The 22,489-nt window shown below is 43.2% G+C and overlaps 1 protein-coding gene across 2 annotated transcripts in view; it reads left to right on the top strand.

Annotated features, from left to right (window-relative positions):
* Tshr (thyroid stimulating hormone receptor) overlaps positions 1 to 22,489 on the top strand; it is a 126,224-nt gene that overhangs the window by 56,335 nt on the left and 47,400 nt on the right. For both annotated transcript variants that reach the window (XM_004649366.2, XM_045154535.1), the window contains exons 2-3: positions 8,772 to 8,843; positions 11,749 to 11,823. In XM_004649366.2, coding sequence (XP_004649423.2) covers positions 8,772 to 8,843; positions 11,749 to 11,823 — 147 coding nt within the window. The remainder of the gene's footprint in view (positions 1 to 8,771; positions 8,844 to 11,748; positions 11,824 to 22,489) is intronic.

Below are 22,489 nucleotides of genomic sequence, written 5' to 3'. Positions count from 1 at the left end.
TAATTCTACCACAACATAAAAATGCCACTTTCCTACCAAAACCAGAAAATAGAACAGAGCACAGATTTTAAATCCCTTCTTATTTACAAGTAGTCTCTCTATATGCAAATAGTCACAAGTATTTGACTGTGTGAGCCATCTGTCTCTGCATTCCCCATTTTACATCACGCACATATGGCGTCCTCTCACAACTTGCCACCAACTACTGAAATTGAACAATATTAAAACATAGTAGGAGCCGGGCATGGTGGCACACGCCTTTAATCCCAGTAGTTGGGAGGCAGGGGTAGGTAGATCGCCATGAGTTCAAGGCTACCCTGAGACTACATAGTGAGTTTCAGGTCAGCCTTGGCTAGAGTGGAACCCTACCTAAAAAAGAAAACAAAAAAGTTAACCTGGCATTGTGGCACATGTCTTTAATCTAGCACTTGGGAGTTGAGAGGCAGAGATAGGAGAATCACTGTGAGTTCAAGGCCACCCTGAGACTATATAGTGAATTCCAGGTCAGCCTGAGCTAGAGACCCTACCGTGCAAAACCAAAACAAAACTAAAAAAGGCGGGGGGGGGGCTGGAAGATGGCTTAGTGGCTAAGGAGTTTGCCTGCAAAGCCAAAGGATCTCGGTTTGATTCCCCAGGACCCACATAAGCCAGATGCACAAGGTGGCACATGCATTCATTTGCAGTGGCTGGAGGCCCTGGCACACCCATTCTATATCTCTCAATCTCTCTCTCTCTCTCTCTCTCTCTCTCTTTCTGTGTGTGTTTGTGTGTGTGTTTCCCTCTCTTGTACTTTCAAATAAACAAATAAACTTAAAAAAAAACAAAAAACAAAACATAGTAACTCATAAGAATTCTCCTCACCAAATAAACACCAAATGATGAATGCCACACTGAAATTGGGTTAATATTGACTGCCTTATAGTCTACAACTTCACTATATATACAAATTATTCATACCATTCTGTTTTTCTACTCCCACTGCTTTCTGTGCCCACATCCACTAGTTCAGTAAAGTACACTCAGCATGTCTCTATGAGATATTGGTTGACCGATTATCACAGGCATTTCATACAGAGTCCCTTGGAATATAGATTGAGATTAAACAGATAACTTATATATAAAATCACAAAGTATTCTCCTCCTGTTTTCCACAATACCAAAAAAAAAAAAAAAAAATTTCAGGGCTGGAGAGTTGGCTTAGCAGTTAAGACACTTGCTTGTGAAGTCTAAGGACCCAGGTTCAATTCCCCAGAGCTCACATAAGCCAGATGCACAAGGTGGTGCATACAGTTGAAGTTTGTTTGCAGTGGTTGGAGGCCTTGGTGTGCCCATTCTCTCTCTCTTTCTCTCCCTCTTTGTTTTTCATGCTGTCTCTCTAATAAATAAATAAAATGTTTAAAAAGAACATTACAGAAATGAGAAATGTGTTTCTGGATCACACAGAAGGAACTTAGCCATGCTCATCCACACAGCATTGTTTCACTTAAATCCCACAGGTGTGCACATATACACACAAATTACCTATGTGGAATCCTAGAAACCATTATGGGACCTCAGCATATGCCATCTGAAAACATATTTCGTTGGTCCAATTTGAGATGGCGATTCAGAGACGCAGCAGACATAGAGTGAGCTTTGTGAGGTTGTACTGTTGTAAATGTACATATTGTAAATATATATATATATATACTTATATGAACGGAGTAAGTAGCAGGAGGTCAGCTCCTGAGGACATAGCTGCCTGGGAACTCGCTGGAAGAAATTAGTGACCACACCTGGTTGAATACAGATTCTTAGTTGCTGCTCAGGGTGCTTCTGTGAGCTGCTACTTGAGACTTCATCTACATTTCCTCGCCCCCCACCCAAACAGCCGGACACCTCCTTCCAGCAGCCCCACAACTATCCAGCCCCTCCACCGAGTCTGGAACTTTACCTACGCCTTTCATGGTTACGCATGCTAATGACTTCGAAGGCTTGTATCCTCCTGTTAATCTTGGTACTGCTAACTGATTTCATAGACTAAGCTTCTTGATCCTTCCGAGAGAATGTGCAAAGCTTCCATATGCTCTGTGAGAAACGAGATGTTGGAATATTGAGTGTACTTACATGTTGATGAAATGTCAGTGAAATGAGCCTCCATCAAGCCAGACGACTGTGAAAATATCTAATCGCACAACACAGAGACACACCTGCCACCTTTACTAGCATCAATCAGCTTTGCCTCCCCTATTGCTAATGCAAAAACAAAAAGACCACTTACAACCACACGCTAGCCTGCAAAATCTGCTAGTCAGTCATGACATTTCATATGCATTTCTGTTTCTGTGTCGAATCTTCCACGTGCGGCATGTGAAGACACACGCCCTCCCTCAGTGCCATCTAAGAGCAGGGAGGACTGCGGAGGTCTTAAGCATTGTGATTCAGGTTCAGGTAGCTCGGAAGTAGTGGTCCCAGGAAGACAGGAGAAAATGCAAATATAAAGGGCTAGAGAAGGGTTGGAGAGATGGCTTAACGGTTAAGGCATTTGCCTGCACAGCCAAAAGACCCAGGTTCGATTCCCTAGGACCTATGTAAGCCAGCTACACAAGGGGCACATGCGTCTGGAGTTCATTTGCAGTAGCTACAGGCCCTGGCATGCCCATTCTCTCTCTATCTGTCTCTTCTCTCTCTCTCTCTCTCTCTCTCTCTCTCTCTCTCTCTCTCTCTCTCTCTCCTTGCAAATAAATAAATAAAATTTTAAAAAAATAAGTAAAGGGCTAGAGAATTTTGAGGAAGAGCAGACGAATAGAAGAGAAAGATAAACAGAATGGAAATGCATAAAAAACAGGAGACTGGAAAATCCCGTGATATTCATCTTGAACCTCTGGGAACAACATAAATGTAGTTCCAGTCATTCCAATACCTGTGACAGGCAGCGCACCCAAAGTCCAAATTCACGAGTGTTATCAGAGTTCTAGATACCACTAAAAAAACTCAACACTAAATGAAACTGCCTACAAGCCTACAAGGGCAGGGGGAGCATTGCAGAAGAGGGGGCAGAAAGATTGTAAAAGCCATGGAGTGGGTAGGAATACCCTGAGGCACAGTCCAGGGACTGACTGAGGCCTTCACAGTGAACACCATCACCCCACTGAGAAGGGTAGCCAGGGTGAGAGGATAAAAGAGTATAACCTTATGCATATATATATATATAATTTTCAAAAGCCAGGTATGCTTGTAATCCTCGCTCTGGTAAGGCAGAGAGGCAGGAGGCTCGCTGGCCAGCCAGTCTAGTCTAGTTGCTAAGCTCCAAGCTGGTGAGAGGCCCTGTTTCCGAAAAGGTGGATGGACTCTAAGGTTATAAGTACATCTGCAAGGCGAGGGCACACTGGGGGCTGCCTGATAACTTAGGAACTTTGGCTGCTGATGAGTTTCCCTCCACCTGGTCTGCCTGGGCCAGGCCTAGGGGAGAGCCCCCCCCCCCAGCCCTTACTCACCACTTGGGTTCTTTACTCCCTCCAGATCTGCACATGGCAAGAACTCTTTGAACTTCCTTTTCTTTCTTTTTTCTCCACAGTTTTCCCAGGCCTTCCACATGGCCTCTCGAGACACATGGGTGCCTTTCCTTGGCTCTGTACTTCCCTAAACAAATATAATAATTCAACACTAATAATTAATGGGCTGGAGAGATGGCTTAGTGGTTAAGGTGTTTGACGACAAAGCTGGAGGACTCTGGTTTGACTCTCCAGGTCCCATGTAAGCCAGACAGACACACAGTGACACAAGTGACTCAGGAAGCTAAGGCAGGAAAATTACGAATTTAAATCCAACCTGGGCTACACAGTAAGATATGTCTCAAAAAATAAAAAGTAGGGCTGGAGAGATGGCTTAGCGGTTAAGCGCTTGCCTGTGAAGCCTAAGGACCCCGGTTCGAGGCTCGGTTCCCCAGGTCCCACGTTAGCCAGATGCACAAGGGGGCGCATGCGTCTGGAGTTCGTTTGCAGAGGCTGGAAGCCCTGGCACACCCATTCTCTCTCTCTCCCTCTATCTGTCTTTCTCTCTGTGTCTGTCGCTCTCAAATAAATAAATAAATAAATTTAAAATAAAATAAAATAAAAAGTAAATAGCATATATCAGATAAAGAAGAAGTTAGAATAGGTTGCATGGGTTTCTACAAGTTTGACATGAAACAGAAATAGCATATATGTGAAGTTTAGTAAGTTTTTCTATTACAGGTTCAGGTTGTGTTTATATACTTTTCCAAAGTGTGTGTATGTGTAATATATATGAATTTTTAACGATTGCATGTTTGTCATATTCCCATTGGGTTATATACTAGCATGTCCCAGCTTCCCTACCCAATCCCACTGAGGGCCCTCCTCAGTGGGGTTATCAGATTTTGTGTTTTTAAAGTTTTTTATTTCAAACATAAAACCACATATTGACTTTAAACCTGAACAAGACACTCTTCCTGGCCAGATTTCTCTGTTCCCTCCACCTTCTTATATTCTTTCTTCCCCCGGTTTGCAGTCTATCAACACCTATGAACCAATAAGGGTTTTGTAGCCAAGGACAACTATTTTAATATCAACAAAATATGCACAAATAAATCTTTCAAGAAGTAAAGAGAGTGGTTCCAGCCATCCTACTGTAACAAGATCATAGAGTGTCCATTTGCTGGATGATCTTAGTTAATGTGATGGTCATATCACAGACTGATTTCAATAATGTTGAGCGAAGTGTTACAATAACAAGTGATGACATAAACTCAACATCAACCATGATCAAACTCAGACATTTCTGCCTGAATATAATCAGAGTAGTGTGTGGGTAACCCAGAAGAACAAATCCATAGCTGAGTTTTCATTTTTAATTATTTTTATTTTTAGTATAAACTATCTTGGTTGACTCACCAAAATTCATCATATGTCAGCTTAAGCTTTACTTTCTGTTTAGTTTTACAAATATGATAACAAACCAGCCAGGCATGGTGGTTCACATCCATCATCTTAGCACTCAGAAGTCTGAGGTAGAAAGATCACCATGAATCTGAAGCCAGCCGGGCTGCACTAGTGAGCTCCTGCCTCAAAAAACAAGACACATATACACACACACACAAATGTGGTTAGCCTGATGATTCCTAAGAAAGCGTATAGAAAGGGTCTCCTTCCAAGGTGTTTGTTTCTCTTCAGATACAGATTTAAAAAGTGATAGATGAAGCCAGGCACAGTGGCAAACACCTTCAACCTCAGCACTGGCTGGGGGGAGGGAGGAGGGAGGAGGATCGCCATGAGTTTGAGGCCAGCCTGGAGTTACAGTGAGTTTCAGAGCTAGAGTAAGACCCTACCTCAAAAACTAAAACAAACAAACAAAACAAAATTGATAAGGGCTGGAGAGATGGCTTAGTGGTTAAGCGCTTGCCTGTGAAGCCTAAGGACCCCGGTTTGAGGCTCGGTTCCCCAGGACCCACGTTAGCCAGATGCACAAAGGGGCGCAGGCATCTGGAGTTTGTTCGCAGAGGCTGGAAGCCCTGGCGCGCCCATTCTCTCTATCTGTCTGCCTCTTTCTCTCTCTCTGTCACTCTCAAATAAATAAATAAATAAAAATGAACCAAAATATTTTTTAAAAAATTGATAAGACAATGATCTCTAGCTGGTTAAATAATCATGCTACCATCTTTATATAGAGTCTTATTTTTTTCTGAACAGTCTTGTTGTAAGACAAACGTGGAGACTGGGCTGTGCTCTGCTCTGAGTGACTCTACATTGGCTTTCAGGCTGTCCCTTGCCAGGGGTGACTCCATCTTGCATCAAATGCAGAGGCACTGTGACTGCATGTTATCTATGCAGTCACCACCTCCTGTCCAGCACCACCCTAAAGGCACAGCTGATAACTCATTCATGCAAATGAAAATTCACCACATGGATCAGGAACACATGAGCTCATATTGGAAAGCACCAGGCATAGCCCCCACTCCCAACTGTGACTATGCAACAAGCAATGCCCCAAGACTGACACGTGGTAGGCACCCTGACTTGTTACCTGTTGTTCACACATGAGCTTTGTCCCGGAAAATTGCCACAGTCACAGACCTCTGCCTCCATCCTTGACTCCAGCCTAGGCAGTTTCTCCTGCTCATACCCACATCCTACTTCAAGCTGACTTTCCAACTGCCTGCTTGATGCAGAAGTGCCTGTGTCTGCCAACTGCGTCCTATACTTCATAGACCTCACCTGCACCCTAGAGAGTCTAGTGTACCTTCGCCGGTTCTCTTTGGACTCTGTAGCTTCCTTAACCATTTTGAAGCCACTCTGTGACCTGTGTATCACTGTATGAACTGTAATGTGGAGCTGAGAGTTTGTATTAGTAACTAAGGTTGAAGGGAAGCCACCCAAATCAGGATATCACATCAACAGGACCCAAAGGAAGACATGCTCTCAGTGGCCATTCTTTGGAGTTCTGCTTTGATAGGTTTTGATCGATCACCATGTCTGTCACCATCACCCTGGAGCTGGTTGCCAGGCGAGCAGTAAAAGCAGAGTTCATATTGCTGCTTCCTCTGCGATTTCTCTTGGGCCCTGGCAAATGTGGTAGAGGTGGCATGTGTCATGGTGGGCAGTCAGCTGTCTTCTTGTCTTATCAATGGACCTTGGCTCTCTTCTGTTTTCTCAGTCATCTGTAAAATAAAAGTTTCTCCAACCAAGAGTGAGAGCAGCTTGGGCTAAAGGGTAATACAAAGTTGAGAGATTCTGGGTGTGCAACCCCACTCTTCTCTGGAGAGCAGTGAGGGATTCTCCCTGAAGTGCAGGTTTCCTGACTATGGGAAGCTGACTTTCCAGTACCAAGTCTGAGTTCCCTTCCACTGAATGGGCTTCATGGCCAGTCAGAGAACAGTGGGCTATCAGCAGAGGCTTCATGCTACTTTTGCACAAGTTTATCTGGATGGTGATTTCATAGTCTGCAGGGTCCTCTACTTATTCATGCTCCTGGTGACCACTGCCCTCTGGCAGCTCCAATAGGGCCTCCAGCACCGTGAGGACTAGTCAGGAGGGAGATAGTTTCCCTTTCAGTTCCCTGCTGACATCTTTAAAAATATTTTATTTGGGGCTGGAGAGATGGCTTAGTGGTTAAGCGCTTGCCTGTGAAGCCTAAGGACTCCGGTTCGAGGCTCGGTTCCCCAGGTCCCACGTTAGCCAGATGCACAAGGGGGCGCACGCGTCTGGAGTTCGTTTGCAGAGGCTGGAAGCCCTGGCGCGCCCATTCCCTCTCTCTCCCTCTATCTGTCTTTCTCTCTGTGTCTGTCGCTCTCAAATAAATAAATAAATAATTTAAAAAATATATTTTATTTGTTTGTTTGTTTAAAAGAAAGAGAAGCCAGGTGTGGTGATGCGCCCACCTTTAGTCCCAGCACTGGGGAGGCAGAGGTAGGAGGATCATTGAGTTCAAGGCCACCCTGAGACTACATAGTGAATTCCAGGTCAGCCTGTGCTAGAGTGAGACCCTACCTCGAAAAAAAAAAAAGAGAGAGAGAGAGAGAGAGAGAGAATGAGAATGGGCATGCCAGGACTTCTAGCCACTGCAAACAAACTCCAGATGCGCCGCCTTGTGCATCTGGCTTCTGTGGGTACTGAGGAATCAAACCTGGATCCTTTAGCTTCACAGGCCAGCGCCTTAACCACTAAGCCATATCTCCAGCCCCCTGCTGGTATTTTGGGCAAGCAAATTACAGATACATTTCAAACTCTACAAAAGGGAAGCAGTCCAAAGAAAACACTGGTCAAAGATGCAGACTGTTGAAAAATAACCTTACAGTCTAAAAGGGACAATGGAGGTAGTCTACTGTCTAAATGTATTGTATCAAGAAAAGTGCTTGCATCAGTCAATGGCAAGTGTGTAAGTCAGTCTAGCTAGTCCATGGTCGGAGAAGCTGACAAATGTGGGGTGGCGTTGTTTTTCTGCAAAGTGAGGTAGCACATGAGGCACATCTTTTTTCCCATAAGATTCTATGAAAGTAGACACTACATAAAGAGCGGAACTCGACACGAGAATACCTGGGTGGTGAGGCACACTGGAATGCTGGAAGATGCTTCCTTGTTCATGACAGAGCAATCCCCGGTATCTGAAGGGAATGTAAGAAAAGAACGTGGACATAAACCATCCCGTCGAGTTACACAGCCAACAAAGATGCCTTAAGGTTCCGTGGTAAATCTGGCTCTTCGTCAGCCAGCGAGCAGATGGTAAGAGCAGCTGAAAGGCAGAGCTCTGAGCAAAAATTTTACAACCATATCCCTATATTTTTAAATTGGATTTAATATTACCTTATTAACTAGAAACCATATCAATATTTTTAATGATTAATATGAATGAAATATGTTTGATTCCTCTCCATGTCATTAATATATATCCTGATGAGATTCCAAGTTATTTCTACTGTCAAGTGTTTGACACGGATTCATAAATCCTGACGTATTTGCCAATATGTTGTAGGAATATGTTATGTTCCCCTTGAGTGAACAAATTCAATGTGATGTTAAACAAGATACAGCAGTTCATGGGTAATCTATAGTTTGAAGATTTTTTTCGTTTTTGTTTTTTGGAATCTGAATCTCACAATCCTTGTTTCGCTTGGGGAAAATCATGTTTGTGTTTCAGTAGTACTTTGTTGATTATGGTGGTGAAATGCGTGTTGTATGGAATGCCATGGCCCTGATAAAACATGCTTGGTAGAAAAGGTGGGTTATTAGAAAAGAACGGTGCCAGAAGCGCTCACCGTGTGATGGTTCTCTCTACAGGAAACTCATCGAGACTCGCCTGAAAACCATTCCCAGCAGTGCGTTTTCAAATCTGCCCAATATTTCCAGAATGTAAGTTGTCTTTTCATATAAGGAAAAATTTTCCATTGTAACATGTGGCTTTCTAAATGTGTTCTGTCAAGAAAAATGCTTATGTGATATTTGCATAAGTTAATGACATCTACTTTTTCTGTTTATTTTTGCTTTTTCAAGGTAGGGTTTCTCTCTCACCCAGGCTAACCTGAAATTCACTATGGAGTCTCAGGCTGGCCTTGAATTCACAGCGATCGTCCTACTTCTGCCTCTCAAGTGCTGGGATTAAAGGTGTGCACCACCACACCTGACCCACATCTGCATTTTTAATGTATTTGAAATTTTTATGTGTATAATACTTGATACATCTCCACTTTCTAATTCTCATATGAAAATAAGCATATAAATCTGTCTGTAGATTCTCAGTTTTTGCAATATCCCAAGCTATATTAAAATACATAAAAAGTGTTAAATTTGTCAAGATCAAACAACTGAATTTAAATTAGGCTTAGGTTTAAAAAATCATATGAGAATTAGCCTATCCCACCCAGCATTTATCTGGCTGACCCAGCAGCCCTCAGGAGGCAGAGATGGGATCTTGGGACCAGCTAGCTAGCTAGACTAGCCAACTAGTGAGCTCAGGAGTCAAGAGACTCAGCAAATAAAATGGAAAGTGATTGAAGATACTCGATGTCAACCTCTGACCTCCACCCACACATGCATCCACAGGCATACATACCACACACACACACACACACACACACACACACACACGCACACATTAAAATGTAACCAATCCTTTCAGATTTCTCTTACTTAGTGCAGCAACCTTATTGGGTTAGAGAAACTAGAACTTAAGTCTATGGATAACGGGATGAATGACTATCCCTCTAACACTTTGAGGGAGTCTCATACTTCCCACCTAAGAAATCCAGTGGAAAATTTAGAGCAAGGAATGTGATGTAAACTTAGGGTAGCAAGTTGTCAGCTTTTATAATGTTGCTCCTCTGGATAGCTTGCTTTTTTCTATGAGAAATCTATCCCCTGGAGTGCCTAGACAGTAAAATGATCCTTTGAAAAGTGTTCCATTGTCTCCTCTATGTTAGAGATATTTTCACCAAAACAATGTATATAATGTTGCGTATTCACAAGGGGAAAGAGCTGGGAAAATTGAGAAATCTAACAATGTTTGTTTAGAGGATAAGTACTTCAAAACAAAAAGCTCAGGTACATTAGAATACTCACAATAACTATGCTAAGAACTAAATTCAAGATGAAACAATGTTCCTTTTATGGACAGAGTTATTAAATTATAATCTACTAGGAAGCTCTTGAAATTTTTTCAGTGTTTGTTCCATCCCTCATAAACGCTGAATTAATGATCCAGGCTGGGTCTTGAACATCTGTGGGTTTTAACCCCCACCCCAAGGGACCCAGGGCTGAGAATTTATTTCTGCTGTGGCTATGGCAGCCACTCTCTGTTAATCAGTAATTTTCTCAAATGCCCTGGGAGTGCCTCTCGATAGAAAATGGTCATTGAAGCTGGGCATGGTGGCTCACGCCTTTAATCCCAGCACTTGGGAGGCAGAGGTAGGAGGATCGCCGTGAGTTCGAGGCCACCCTGAGACTCCGTAGTGAATTTCAGGTCAGCCTGGGCTAGAGTGAGACCCCACCTCGAAAAACAAAAAAAAAAAAAAAAAAAAAAAAAAACAAGAAAATGGTCATTAACTTTGTGTGCATTAGTCATTCTCCCTACAAGATGGAATTTGAGGAAAATATTTGAAAAAAATTGTTGCTTATATTCATGAGAGCTTGTGTCTCTCCTCTTTCAGTAGTTGAAATTTTCATTTGAGTTATCTTTTGTTTGACACGTTTAAGACAAGGTATAGATTTTTGGCCTCATTCAAGATCAAAAATATAGGTTTGGAGAGAACATGTAGCCAACACCCCATGGAATGTCCCACCAAAGGATTGTGATTTTTTCTCTTCATCTCCTGTGAAACTACCTTACTCATTGCATGCAATTAGGTACTATGTTAAAATGCTTCTTATTCATTCTGATGCTTTTATTTTTTTATTTTTTATTTTTTGTTTTTTCATGGTAGGGTCTCACTCTGGCCCAGACTGACCTAGAATTCACTCTGTGGTCTCAGGGTGGCCTTGAACTCACAGCAATCCTCCTACCTCTGCCTCCCAAGTGCTGGGATTAAAGGCATGCACCACCATACCTGGCTCTAATGCTTTTTCATGCTATTTTGAGTGATTTATCTACTCATCCATTCATTTGCACATTCACTGAGCACATATTTGTTTGTTTGTTTGTTTGTTTGTTTGTTTGTTTTTGGTTTTTCAAGGTACAGTCTCACTCTAGTCCAGGCTGACCTGGAATTCACTATATAGTCTTGGGGTGACTTTCAACTCACGGTGATCTTCCTACCTCTGTCTCCCGAGAGCTGGAACTAAAGGCATGCGCCACCACGCCCGGCCCTGAGCACATATTTGTTGAGCATCTAGGACAAGCCAAGAACTAAGAAAGACATTTAAGGATGCAGGTTCGATTTTCCCCAGAGCCCACATAAACCAGAAGCACATGTGGTACATGCATCTGTAGTTCATTTGCAGGCGCTGGAAGCCCTAGTGCATCCTTCTCTCTCTCTCTCTCTCTAACAAATAAATAAATAAAAATTAAATCAATAAATGAGAAAAAAAATAGTATGCTTGGCTAAGTATGGTGGTGCATGGCCTTTAACCCCAGCACTTGGGAGGCTGAGGTAGGAGAATGGCTGTGAGTTTGAGGCCAGCCTGGGAGTACCCTGGACTAGAGCAAGACCTTACCTCGAAAAACCAAAACAACAACAACAACAACAACAACAACAACAAAAAGTGGTATGTTTGTAGTTCACTACTAACTTTCTACCTTTTCTGATATTTTTTGAATGGTCAGCTACTTATCTATAGATGCAACTCTGCAGCGTCTGGACTCGCATTCCTTCTACAACTTGAGTAAAATGACTCACCTGTAAGTATAAGGAACCTCGCAGAGTGCTCGAAGCCCAGCCTCCCCGGGTGGGTCATTGCGGGGCTCTGCGGTTGCTGGGTCACAGCTGTGCGTGATTAGATTCTTAGCTTGTTCTCACTGTTACATTAATCCGTCCTCATTACTTCGCATGTCCGCGTTTGGGAAGTTAACGACAACATAAGAAGTCCTGTTTCTCAACTGTTTTCTATGACTGTTTCTGTTCCTGTTCAGTCTCTGCTGCCTTTGTTGGTCTGCATGTCAGTGACTATAATGTATACCAGGTCAGTAGTGTATACCGAGGACTTACCTGATTCCAAACTTGGGGCAAGACTCTACAAAGCTCACTAGCTTTGATTAAGGGAGAAGAATGTGACTGAGGTTCTACCGGAATGGGATTAATAACTCCAGCTTTGGACTTGGTTTTCTGTTTTTATTTCTCTACTACATTATGATCTATGTGAAGTTTTACATTATATTATTTTGAGTGAGCTTCTTATTAGTAAAAATATCTGATCATTAAATTATAAAGAGGAAAGGTTCATTTTGGCTCAGAGTTCGGGAAATTCCCATCTAAGACGGGGGTGGGGAGCATGGTTTTAGGACATCAATGAAGCAACACATCATGGTGGGAGCAGGTGCAGGGTATTGACTGCTCATTTTGCGCACCAGAAAACAAGGAGTCAGGAAAAGGCCTGAATCCCATGGTCCTATTTGAGAGTGTAAAGTCAGGGCTGGAGAGAAGTCTTAGCAGTTAAGGCCTGCAAAGCCTATGGACCCCTGTTCCACTCTCCCAATCCCATGTAAACCAGACACACAAGGTGAGGCAAGTGCAAGGTCGCACATGCCCACTAGGTGGCACAAGCATCTGGAGATTGATTGTAGTGGCTGAGGCCCTGGCATGCCAATTCTCTCCCTCTCTCTCTCTCTCTCTCTCTTTTCTCAAAGGAAAAAAAAAAAAAGAGTGTGAACACAATAACCTTATACTAGCCCCATCTCCTAAAGATCCACAGTCCCTTCTAATAGTGACACCCTGTGAACCAAGCCTTTAACCTAAACTGAGCTGTTCCCATTGTTGTGAACGATATCTGCTTAAAATTAGTCCACAGGGCTACCCAGTTGCCTTAGCAGTAAAAGGCACTTGTTTGCAAGCCTGTCAGCCTGAGTTCAGTTCCGCAGTACCCATGTAAAGCTGGACTCAATGTGGCATCCATGTCTGTCATTCCAATGAGCCTATGGCAATGAGAGATAAAGCCAGGAGAATCTAGAAGCTCCCAGGACAGCTAGACTTGTATATACACAGCCGTAAACACACTGAAAGAGACCATGTCTCAAGCAAGGCAGAACCTCTTGGAGCAAGCAAGGTGCAAACACCCTGAAGTTGTCCTCAGCTCTCCACATATGCACCCGTATTCACACACACACATTCACATATGCACACATACATACACACACATAATTAAAAAACTGAAAATCATGCAGGGTGTGGTAACAACATGCCTTTCATCCCATCCCAGTACTCAGGCACTAGAGGTAAGTGGATTGCTGTGAGCTTGAGGCTAGCCTGAGAATACACAGTGAATTACAGGTTAGCCTGAGCTATGATGAGACCCTACCTCAAAAAAAAATATTTTCTAGTCAAATTGGTTGATGCTTGGGAGTGACTATGACCTAGGATTTTAACTACTATTCTTTTTAATTTTTTAAAACATAATTTATTTGAAAGAGAGAGGGAGGAAGGGGAGAATAGGTGTACCAGGGCCTCCAGCCACTGCAAACAAACTTCAGACACATATGCCACCTTGGGCTGGCTTTATGTGGGTACTGGGGAACTAAACCTGGGTCTTTAGGCTTTGCAGACAAGTGCCCCAAATGCTGAGCCACTTCTCCAGCCCCTTTTGCTAATATTCTTGTTCAATCTTCTGTATAAACACCCAGCCTGTTGTAGTCACCTCCTCATTGCTGGGATGCACCTGACCAAAAGCAGCTGATGGGAGGAAATGACTTATTCTGGCTTACAGCCCAAAGTGAAGCTCCATGATAACAGGGGGAAAACATGGCATGAGCAGAGGCTGAACATCACCTCTGCCACAACAAGTGGAAACAGCAACTGGAGTGTGAGCCAGGATCTGGCAAAGGGAAGCTTGCTATAACACCCCACGGCTCACCCCCATCAGCACACCTCCTTCAGTAATACCCCACCTCCCAAACAGCATGAACCAAGAATTCAAAACACATGAGTTTATGGGGACACCTGACTCAAACCACCACACAGCTATTACACATTACTACATTTGTATTTCTTCAAAAAATCCTAGCATGCCAGCTAGGATTTCCACTCTTCTGTTCAGATATTTCATTATAAGTCAATCTCCTTGCCACATACTGTTCCGAAATTGACATAGTCACAGAAAAGAAATCTCATAGATAAACAAAACTATCTTTGAGCTGCCTCGCAGGGTGAAAACTCCAGGCAGAGAATCACACAGCCCGGAAGAGGTGCTTGTCTTTTCCCTAGAGAAAGTTCATCTGTCCTTTCTCAAGGCTTTGAGGGAAGGTTCAAATAGAAGTAACTAATTAATGAACTTAAAGCGAGTATATCTCAGGAAAGGTGTATCAATCTACTGTCAAGGTTGTAGGCAAGTTAGGGAGTTTAAAGAGAGGACGTCTGGGGATTGTTTCTAACAGCTAATCATCAAAGCAGTTTATACTTGAAAGAGTGTGGATTTACCCTGTCTAAAGAAAAGACAAAGAGGAATTAGAGTTGCCAGTTCCATATGCAGGGGTGGCAGGGAAATTAATATGGCCAACGTGTCAGCCTTGTTAAACAGAAGAGAATAGCAGAGAATATATGAAGACAGCATGTGTACGATTAATGCAATGTATCTACTGCTGGGGATTTGTGCTGTGCCAGCAAGACAGGTGCAGAGTGGGATAAAAGTTCAACTTCAAATGCCAAAATAAAGTATCTTCACTTCCCTTGGCTCTTCGGGAGGTCAGAGAAATGACACCCTAGAGGCTGATGCTTTGCCATGTCCTTTGAAGGCCTCAGCAGCAAGTTGTCCACCATCTGTCTCTTCTGCTCTCCTAAGGCAAGCTTAGCCTCCAGGACTCGTTCCCCAAGATGGGTCACAGAAGCTAGAATCCCTCTCTCCCAAAGATAGCTATAAAACCTACAGATATTCTAACCTTCCTCCAACCTTGTTTCATAATTGGCCATTTAAAAAAAAAAAAAAAAGAAAGAAAAAAGCCTTGGCTTATCCGGTCTGGTAGCAGATCATAACACCCTTGTCCCTGAGGTGCTCCGTGCTATGTCTGGGAGGAAAGAATACTATACAGAGAAGTCTAGGGCAAGGGCAATCGCAATGCACTGGTTTTGCTGGGGTTGTGCCCTCAATATATAGCCTGCAGATCATACCAGTCATGTCACAGATGACACCAGTCTTGTCCAACCACATTCCTACGTGGTCTCCATCCTGCATGGGCTCTAAATATTAAAACGGACAGCTTCCCCTGCATTTCTGAAGGCTCCCCTGTCATATGAAACCTGATCATACACACTTATGTTTTCCTCTTCCCCAGCAGCTTTTTATTATAGAAATGTTGACTATGACCTTTATGATGGGTGAGGAAAACTGTTACATCTTTTCCTTACCTATTTTGCAGGTGAAATGCTACCTACCTCTGGTTTCATTATCACCCTTTAATTGTTGTTGTTTGGCTCTGGACTTTTACTCATGAACTTGGGGGGTTTAGAGTGTAGGCAAACATCCCTAAGGCTGAAGGTCACAGTCAGATGCCTTGATCTAACAGTTGCTAGATAATTGGTGTGCGAAGTGCTGGGGGAGTAGGGTAATGGATGGAACTGGTAGCTGGAAAGCTCATTAACAGCAAGAGAGGTGGGGTCTTTATCTGCCCTGTGTGTTGGCACAGGCCTATAATCCCAGCATCCCAAAGGCTGTGCAAGTTGGAGGCTAACCAGAGCTATACATGGAGACCCTGTCTCAAAAGGCTGAGGATGTACCTCCGTGGTGGCAGAGCACTTGTCTAGCATAGGCAGAGCCTGAGTTTGATCTTCACCACTGAGAAAGGAAAAAAAAAAATTCACTCAGTTGTTTTCTTCCTTCCACTTTCCACAGCTGAACTTTTTAAAATCAGGAACATTCAGGGCTGGAGAGATGGCTCAGTGGTTAAGGCATGTTCCTGCAATGCTTAATGACCAGGATTTGATGCCCCAGTACCCACATAAAGCCAAATGCACAAAGTATTGCATTCATCTTTACAATTTGTTTACAATTTGTTGCAGTTTGTTTCCAGCAGCTGGAGGCCCTGGCATGCCCATTTTATCTGTCTCTCTCTCTCTCTCTCTTTCTGCTTACAAATTAATAAATAAATTAAATTAAAATGAAGAACAGTCAAGATACTCAAATATTGCTCCAGCACAGATAAATAGCTCAACTCCGCAGAAAAGCATACTTAAGAAGACTTGTGGCACTGCTTATTCTAGATTTTTTAAATACAGAATATGAATAGATAGATAGATAGATAGATAGATAGATAGATAGATTGCTTTGGTTTTGAAGTTTGAGGTGAGCTGGATGCTATTTATGACAGTCTATGGGGTAAAATAAATCAAAAAGTAAAAATTGTACTTGGCTTCCAAATCCATGTGCCAGAAGCAATTGCTATTAGCAGTATGCTCTATATTTAAAGAATGTTATCCATGCTTATTGTATTTACTTGGGCAGCAAATTAGTATGAGAAATAGACAAAGACAAAAACACGTAACAGCCCTGAGACAAGTGAGATGACTTTCGTGCTCGTCACGGTCCGGGAGGATGAGCAGGAGGCCCCCGCGGCCACTTCTGTGCAGTCACAGGGGCAACGAGGCTGCTGGTGCCCTGCCTGCCCCCGGCCCCCTCACTGTTTTTAAACCCACCCTGGAGAGCTTCCCACTTGCCCGGCTGAACACACACGGCGTTTCCTTCTGGAAGCATAGCTGGTTAGCGTCTTGCATTCTTGGACCATAATTGCTTACTTCCAAATTGCAGAGACTCAAGCTCGCCCTCCCAGGCATGCGGAGACCTCCTTCCTCTTCGGACTCCCACCCTTCTCCCGTCAGAGGCTCTCTGCCCTCCTTCCTTAATGTCTCTAAGAGGCTTATACTGGCCACTCATGTTCCCTCTCCGTTTGGCTTATCGACTGGCCGTGTGGGTCTACTCCACTCCTTTGTTTCTTGAGAGATTTGTTTTTAAATCACCTTTGAGCAAGTGTTGAACTGTCTTACTTCAGAAAGCATCATCGTTCCCTGCTTGTGGCGTGCCTTTGATTTTTATATTTTCCTTTTCTACCTGCCTCATAGAGGAAGCCTATCTCTTCTTTTGTGTTTCCCCTCTCTCCTTGCACACTCCTTTCTTCTCCTCGTGATCCATGTAAGCTGGCAGCCTTATATAACCAATGGTTGAGAGCAGCTAGTGCTCCCCCAGGGAGGCTGCATCCTCTTTTATTATGACGGCCTCTCAGGCCACTCACTGAAGTCCCCTTGTTCAAAAATGATCTTTGATGGAGCAATTTTCCAGCTGGCAAAGCACACTCAGATAATGTCGAAGCTCTCCTAGTTCCCATCTAACTGCAGCTTCAACTTCCTCTGGCAATTTGCTGCTTGCCTGACAATGCACAGACAAGGCAGAGGCGCCAGGAGAAGCTGGCCGGTAACTCCATTTGGTCCAGGACAGGGAATTCCATAGACAAGGAACTTTCAGTTTTAAAATTAGCAAAGCTGGGAGTGGTAGTGCACACCTTTAATCCCAGCACTTGGGAGGCAGAGGTAGGAGAATCGCTGTTGAGTTCGAGGCCACCCTGAGACTACATAGTGAATTCTAGTCAGCCTGAGCCAGAGTGAGACCCTACCTCGAAAAACCAAAAAAGTAAAAAATAAAAATAGGATGAGAGCTGGCAAGATGGCATAGTGGTTAAGGTGCTTGCCGACTAAGCCAAAAGACCCAGGTTCAATTCCTTAGTACCCATGTAAAAGCCAGGTTCACAAGGTGGCCTATGTGTCTGGAGTGCATTTGCAGTGGCTAGAGGCCCTAGTATGCCCATTCTCTCTCTCTCTCTCTCTCTCTGTCTCTTTCTCTCTCTCTCTCTCTTTCCCTCATAAATAAATAAATATACAAAATATTAAAATAAAATAAAATTAGGATGAAACTTAAAGGCCACCTTAGTGTCTTTCTAGGATAAGAGTCATAATCTAAGATCTTAGTATTAGTGAACACAACAAGCTGAAGACTTTAAAGTGAGAGGTTCTAAGAACCTGGGGTTGTAAATCATTGATTCCTTCTGTTGAAATGTCTATGGTTTCTTTTTCAAGAAATTCTTATAATGAGCATTAAATTGTATGCCTGGGCAAGGGGACTCCTGGAGTAAGATACTGATTTATGATTCAAATGGGCCAGGAATGTCACATTCCAATAGACAGTAAGTCACATGGGAGGGTAAGAGGGGGATTAGATGGTTTCTAATCTTGATTTCCTCTCTTTTTCAAGGTCTGTTTCATCATCACTGTCCTTAGTTGAAATATCTCACCTTCCATGGTTTGCAGAAATATCACAACAGTTTCAAGTCCTTGACACCCTAGATTTTCATTGTACCTTTGAGAATAACAACAATGCAACCATGATTTATGGAAGGCTTTCCACTCATAGACATTATTTGGTCCTCACAAAAGGCTTGTGAAGGAAGGACAGTTTCTGACCCTATTTCACAGAGGAGGGACATAAAATTCAAAGAGGTCAAGGAACTGGTCCAAAGTAACGTGGCCTGATGGGACAAAGCAAAGAGTATATCTCGGGTCCACCTGACCACTCACCAGTGAGGAGAGTCAGACACATGCTGCAACCTGGACAAACCTCTTCTCACAGAAGTGGTGCTGAAAGAAAAAAGAAACACAGAACAGGCTGGGGGTTACATGTGTCCATTTATAGGAAATGACCACATAAGGCAAGTTTAGAGACATAAAAAGGGGGCATAGGGGCTGGAGAGATGGCTTAGTGGATAAGACGCTTGCCTGCAAAGCCTAAGTACCAAGGTTCAATTCCCCAATACCCACATAAGCCAGATGCACAAGGTGGCACATGTGTCTTGAGTTTTTTTTGCAGTAGCTGGAGACCCTGTTGCACCTATTCTCTCCCTCTCCCCCCATCCTTCTTTCTCTCTCTCTCTCTCTTTCCCTCCCTCCCTCTCAAATAAATAAATAAAATATTTTTTTAAAAAAACAGGGTTGTAGCTTAGTCACCAAGCAATTACTCAATATGCACAAAGTCCTGGGTTTGACTCCATAGCATTAGAAGGAAGGAGAAAGAGGGAGGAAGGAAAAGAAGGAAGGGGAGAAGAGGAGAAGGGAAAGGAGGGGAGGGGAAGGGAGAGAACAGAAAGGGGAAAGAAGGGAGAGAAGGGAAAAAAGGAGAAAAGAAAAATTTTAGTTCTGTCTAGGCATTAGAGAAGGAAGAGTAAGCCGGGCGTGGTGGCGCACGCCTTTAATCCCAGCACTTGGGAGGCAGAGGTAGGAGGATCGCCGTGAGTTCAAGGCCACCCTGAGACTACATAGTGAATTCCAGGTCAGCCTGAGCCAGAGTGAGACCCTACCTGGAAAAAAAAAAAAAAAAAAGAGAGAGAGAGAGAGAGAGAGAAGGAAGAGTAGATATCAACTATAAATGAGTATATGTCTACTTTTGTCATAAAAGAAATTATCAGTTTTGGGCTGGAGAGATGGCTTAGCGGTTAAGCACTTGCCTGTGAAGCCTAAGGACCCCGGTTCGAGGCTCAGTTCCCCAGGACCCACGTTAGCCAGATGCACCAGGGGGCACATGCGTCTGGAGTTCTTTTGCAGTGGCTGGAAGCCCTGACATGCCCATTCTCTCTCTCTCCCTCCATCTGTCTTTCTCTCTATGTCTGTCGTTCTCAAATAAACAAATAAAAAATGAACAAGAAAAATTTAAAAAGATTTATTAAAAAAAAAAGAAATGATCAGTTTTAAAACTGGATTGTGTCAGGCATGGTGGCACATGCCTTTAATCCCAGCACTCGGGAGGCAGAGATAGGAGGATCGCTGTGAGTTCAAGGCCACCCTGAGACTACAGAGTTAATTCCAGGTCAGCCTGGACCAGAGTGAGAACCTACCTCAAAAAACCAAAAAAAAAAAAAAACAAAAACCTGGATTGTGGACCAGAGCAATGGCTTAGCAGTCAAGTTCTTGCCTGTGAAGCCTAAGGATCCCGGTTCAAGGCTTGATTGCCCAAGACCCACGTAAACCAGATACACAAGGTGGCACATGTATCTGGAGTTTATTTGCAATGGCTGGAGGCCCTGGTATACCCATTCTCTCTTTCTCTGCTTCTTTCTCTCTCTCTCTGTCACTCTCAAATAACTAAATAAAAATAATAAAAATTTTTAAAAGACTGGATGGATTGTGATCATATTTGCAGTAATTTTACAAATTTACTTAAAAAATTGAACTGTGAACATACAATGAATGAATTTTTAATAATGAAAAACTCCTTCAGTAAGTGTCTTAAGGGCTAGGGAGGTTGCTCAGCAGTTAAAGGTGCTTACCTGCAAAGTCTGTCAGCCTGGGTTTGATTCCCCAGTATCTATGAAAAACCAGACTTAAAAAGTGATACAGGACTGGAGAGATTGCTTAGTGGGTAACGCACTTGCCTGCCAAACCTAAAGACCCAGGTTCGATTCTCCAGGTCCCACATAAGCCAGATACACATGGTGGACCATGTGTCTGGAGTTTGTTTGCAGTGGCTAGAGGCCCTAGCGCTTTCTCCACCCCTGCCTCCCTCTGTCTGTCTCTAATAAATAAATAAATAAATAAATAAATAAATAAATAAATAAATAAATAAATAAATAAAAATAAATAAACCAGAAAAAATGTAAAACGTGATACATACATCTGGCACCCTGGAATATTGATTCCCTCTCTCTCTCTCTCTCTCTCTCTCTCTCTCTCTCTCTCTCTCACACACACACACACACACACACACACAATTTTTAAAATTATTTGTTTATTTGAGATAGAGAGAGACAGAGAAACAGAATGGACACGACATGAACTCCAGACACATGCATCACTTTGTGACCCTGGCTTCATGTGGGTACTGGGGGAACAAACTCAGGTCATCAGGTTTTGCAAGCAAGCACTTTTGACTGCTGGACCATCTCTCCAGCCCCCACAGTTTTCCGGCAGTTGGAAAGAAGAAGGGATTTAGTGGAGAGAGTGCTGGGATGGGGCAACAAGGACACTGGGAAGGGATTGTGATCATGGTACAGCGTCAGTATGTCCAGAAGTCGTCAATAACAAGTCTTTAAAAAAAAAAGGGCTGGAGAGATGGCTTAGGGGTTAAGGTGCAGGCCTGTGAAGCCTAAGGACCCAGGTTTAATTCTCCAGGTCCCATGTAAGCCAGATGCACAAGGTGGCACATGTGTCTGGAGTTTGTTTGCAGTGGCTAGAGTCCCTAGTGCACCTGTTTTTTCTCTCTCTCTCTCTCTCTCTCTCTCTCTCTCTCTAATAAATAAATGAAAATAAAATCTTTTAAATATAGCTTTAAAGATTTTTGAAATAAGATAAATGTCTTTTTTGTTTGTTTTTTGAGGTAGGGTTTCACTGTAGCCCAGGCTGACTTGGAATTCACTATGTAGTCTCAGGGTGGCCTCGAACTCACAGCGATCCTCCTACCTCTGCCTCCCTAGTGTGCCACCACACCCAGCCAGATAAATGTCTTTTAAAAGTTACAAAGTTCTGAAGCTGGAGAGATGTCTCAGTGGTTAAGGCACTTGACTTTGAAGCCTAAGGACCCTGGTTCAATTCCCCAGGAACCACATAAGCCAGATACACACGGTGGCACATGAATCTGGAGTTCACCTGCAGTGGCTGGAGGCCCTAGTACACCCATTCTCCCTCCCTTTCTCTTTCTCTCTGTCTCTCTTTCTCTCTCTCTGTCTACCTCTTTCTCTCAAATAAATAAATTAAAAATTAGTCTGGGCCTGGCGGCTCATGCCTTTAATCCCAGCACTTTGGAGGCAGAGGTAGGAGGATCGCCATGAGTTCAAGTCTAGCCTGAGATTACATAGTGTGTTCTAGGTCAGCCTGGGCTAGATTAAGAACTTACCTCAAAAAAATTTTTTTTAATGTTTTTAAATATTACAAAATTCTGATTCTAAGCTTCCCAGAAAATACTACTGATGACTGAACAAAGGTCGCTTAAAAGAAAGGCTACGAAAAAAAAAGGGGGGGGAGGGGGAAAGAGAGAGAGAAAGGCTGCAGTCTTCTTGGTTCTTATGTTTTTCTTTAAACACAGGGAATGCCTTTAACCTCTTTTAGCCAATCTCCATGTGCCAAACATACTTCATTTCATTTTACCAGTAATGGTTCATTTGTAAGAGTTGCCTGTGTCACTAATGTTACCTGTACATTCCTGGTCAGTACATATCTAAATGGCAGTATGTATGTAAGTTATAGAAACACACATCACAACACACATCACAACACACATGCTAAAGTCTTAAGTTATTGACACGACACAATAACCTCAGGGTAACTGTTACGTCTCGCCCATCCTTTTGAACTGAAATAGAGGTGGCAGAGCTCACTCTGCCCTTTGTGCAA

This window comes from Jaculus jaculus, chromosome 7, assembly GCF_020740685.1.
Source record: "Jaculus jaculus isolate mJacJac1 chromosome 7, mJacJac1.mat.Y.cur, whole genome shotgun sequence".
Taxonomy (NCBI): Eukaryota; Metazoa; Chordata; class Mammalia; order Rodentia; family Dipodidae; genus Jaculus; species Jaculus jaculus.
Note: the sequence above shows the minus strand (reverse complement) of the source record. Positions and strands in the feature narration are given on the sequence as shown.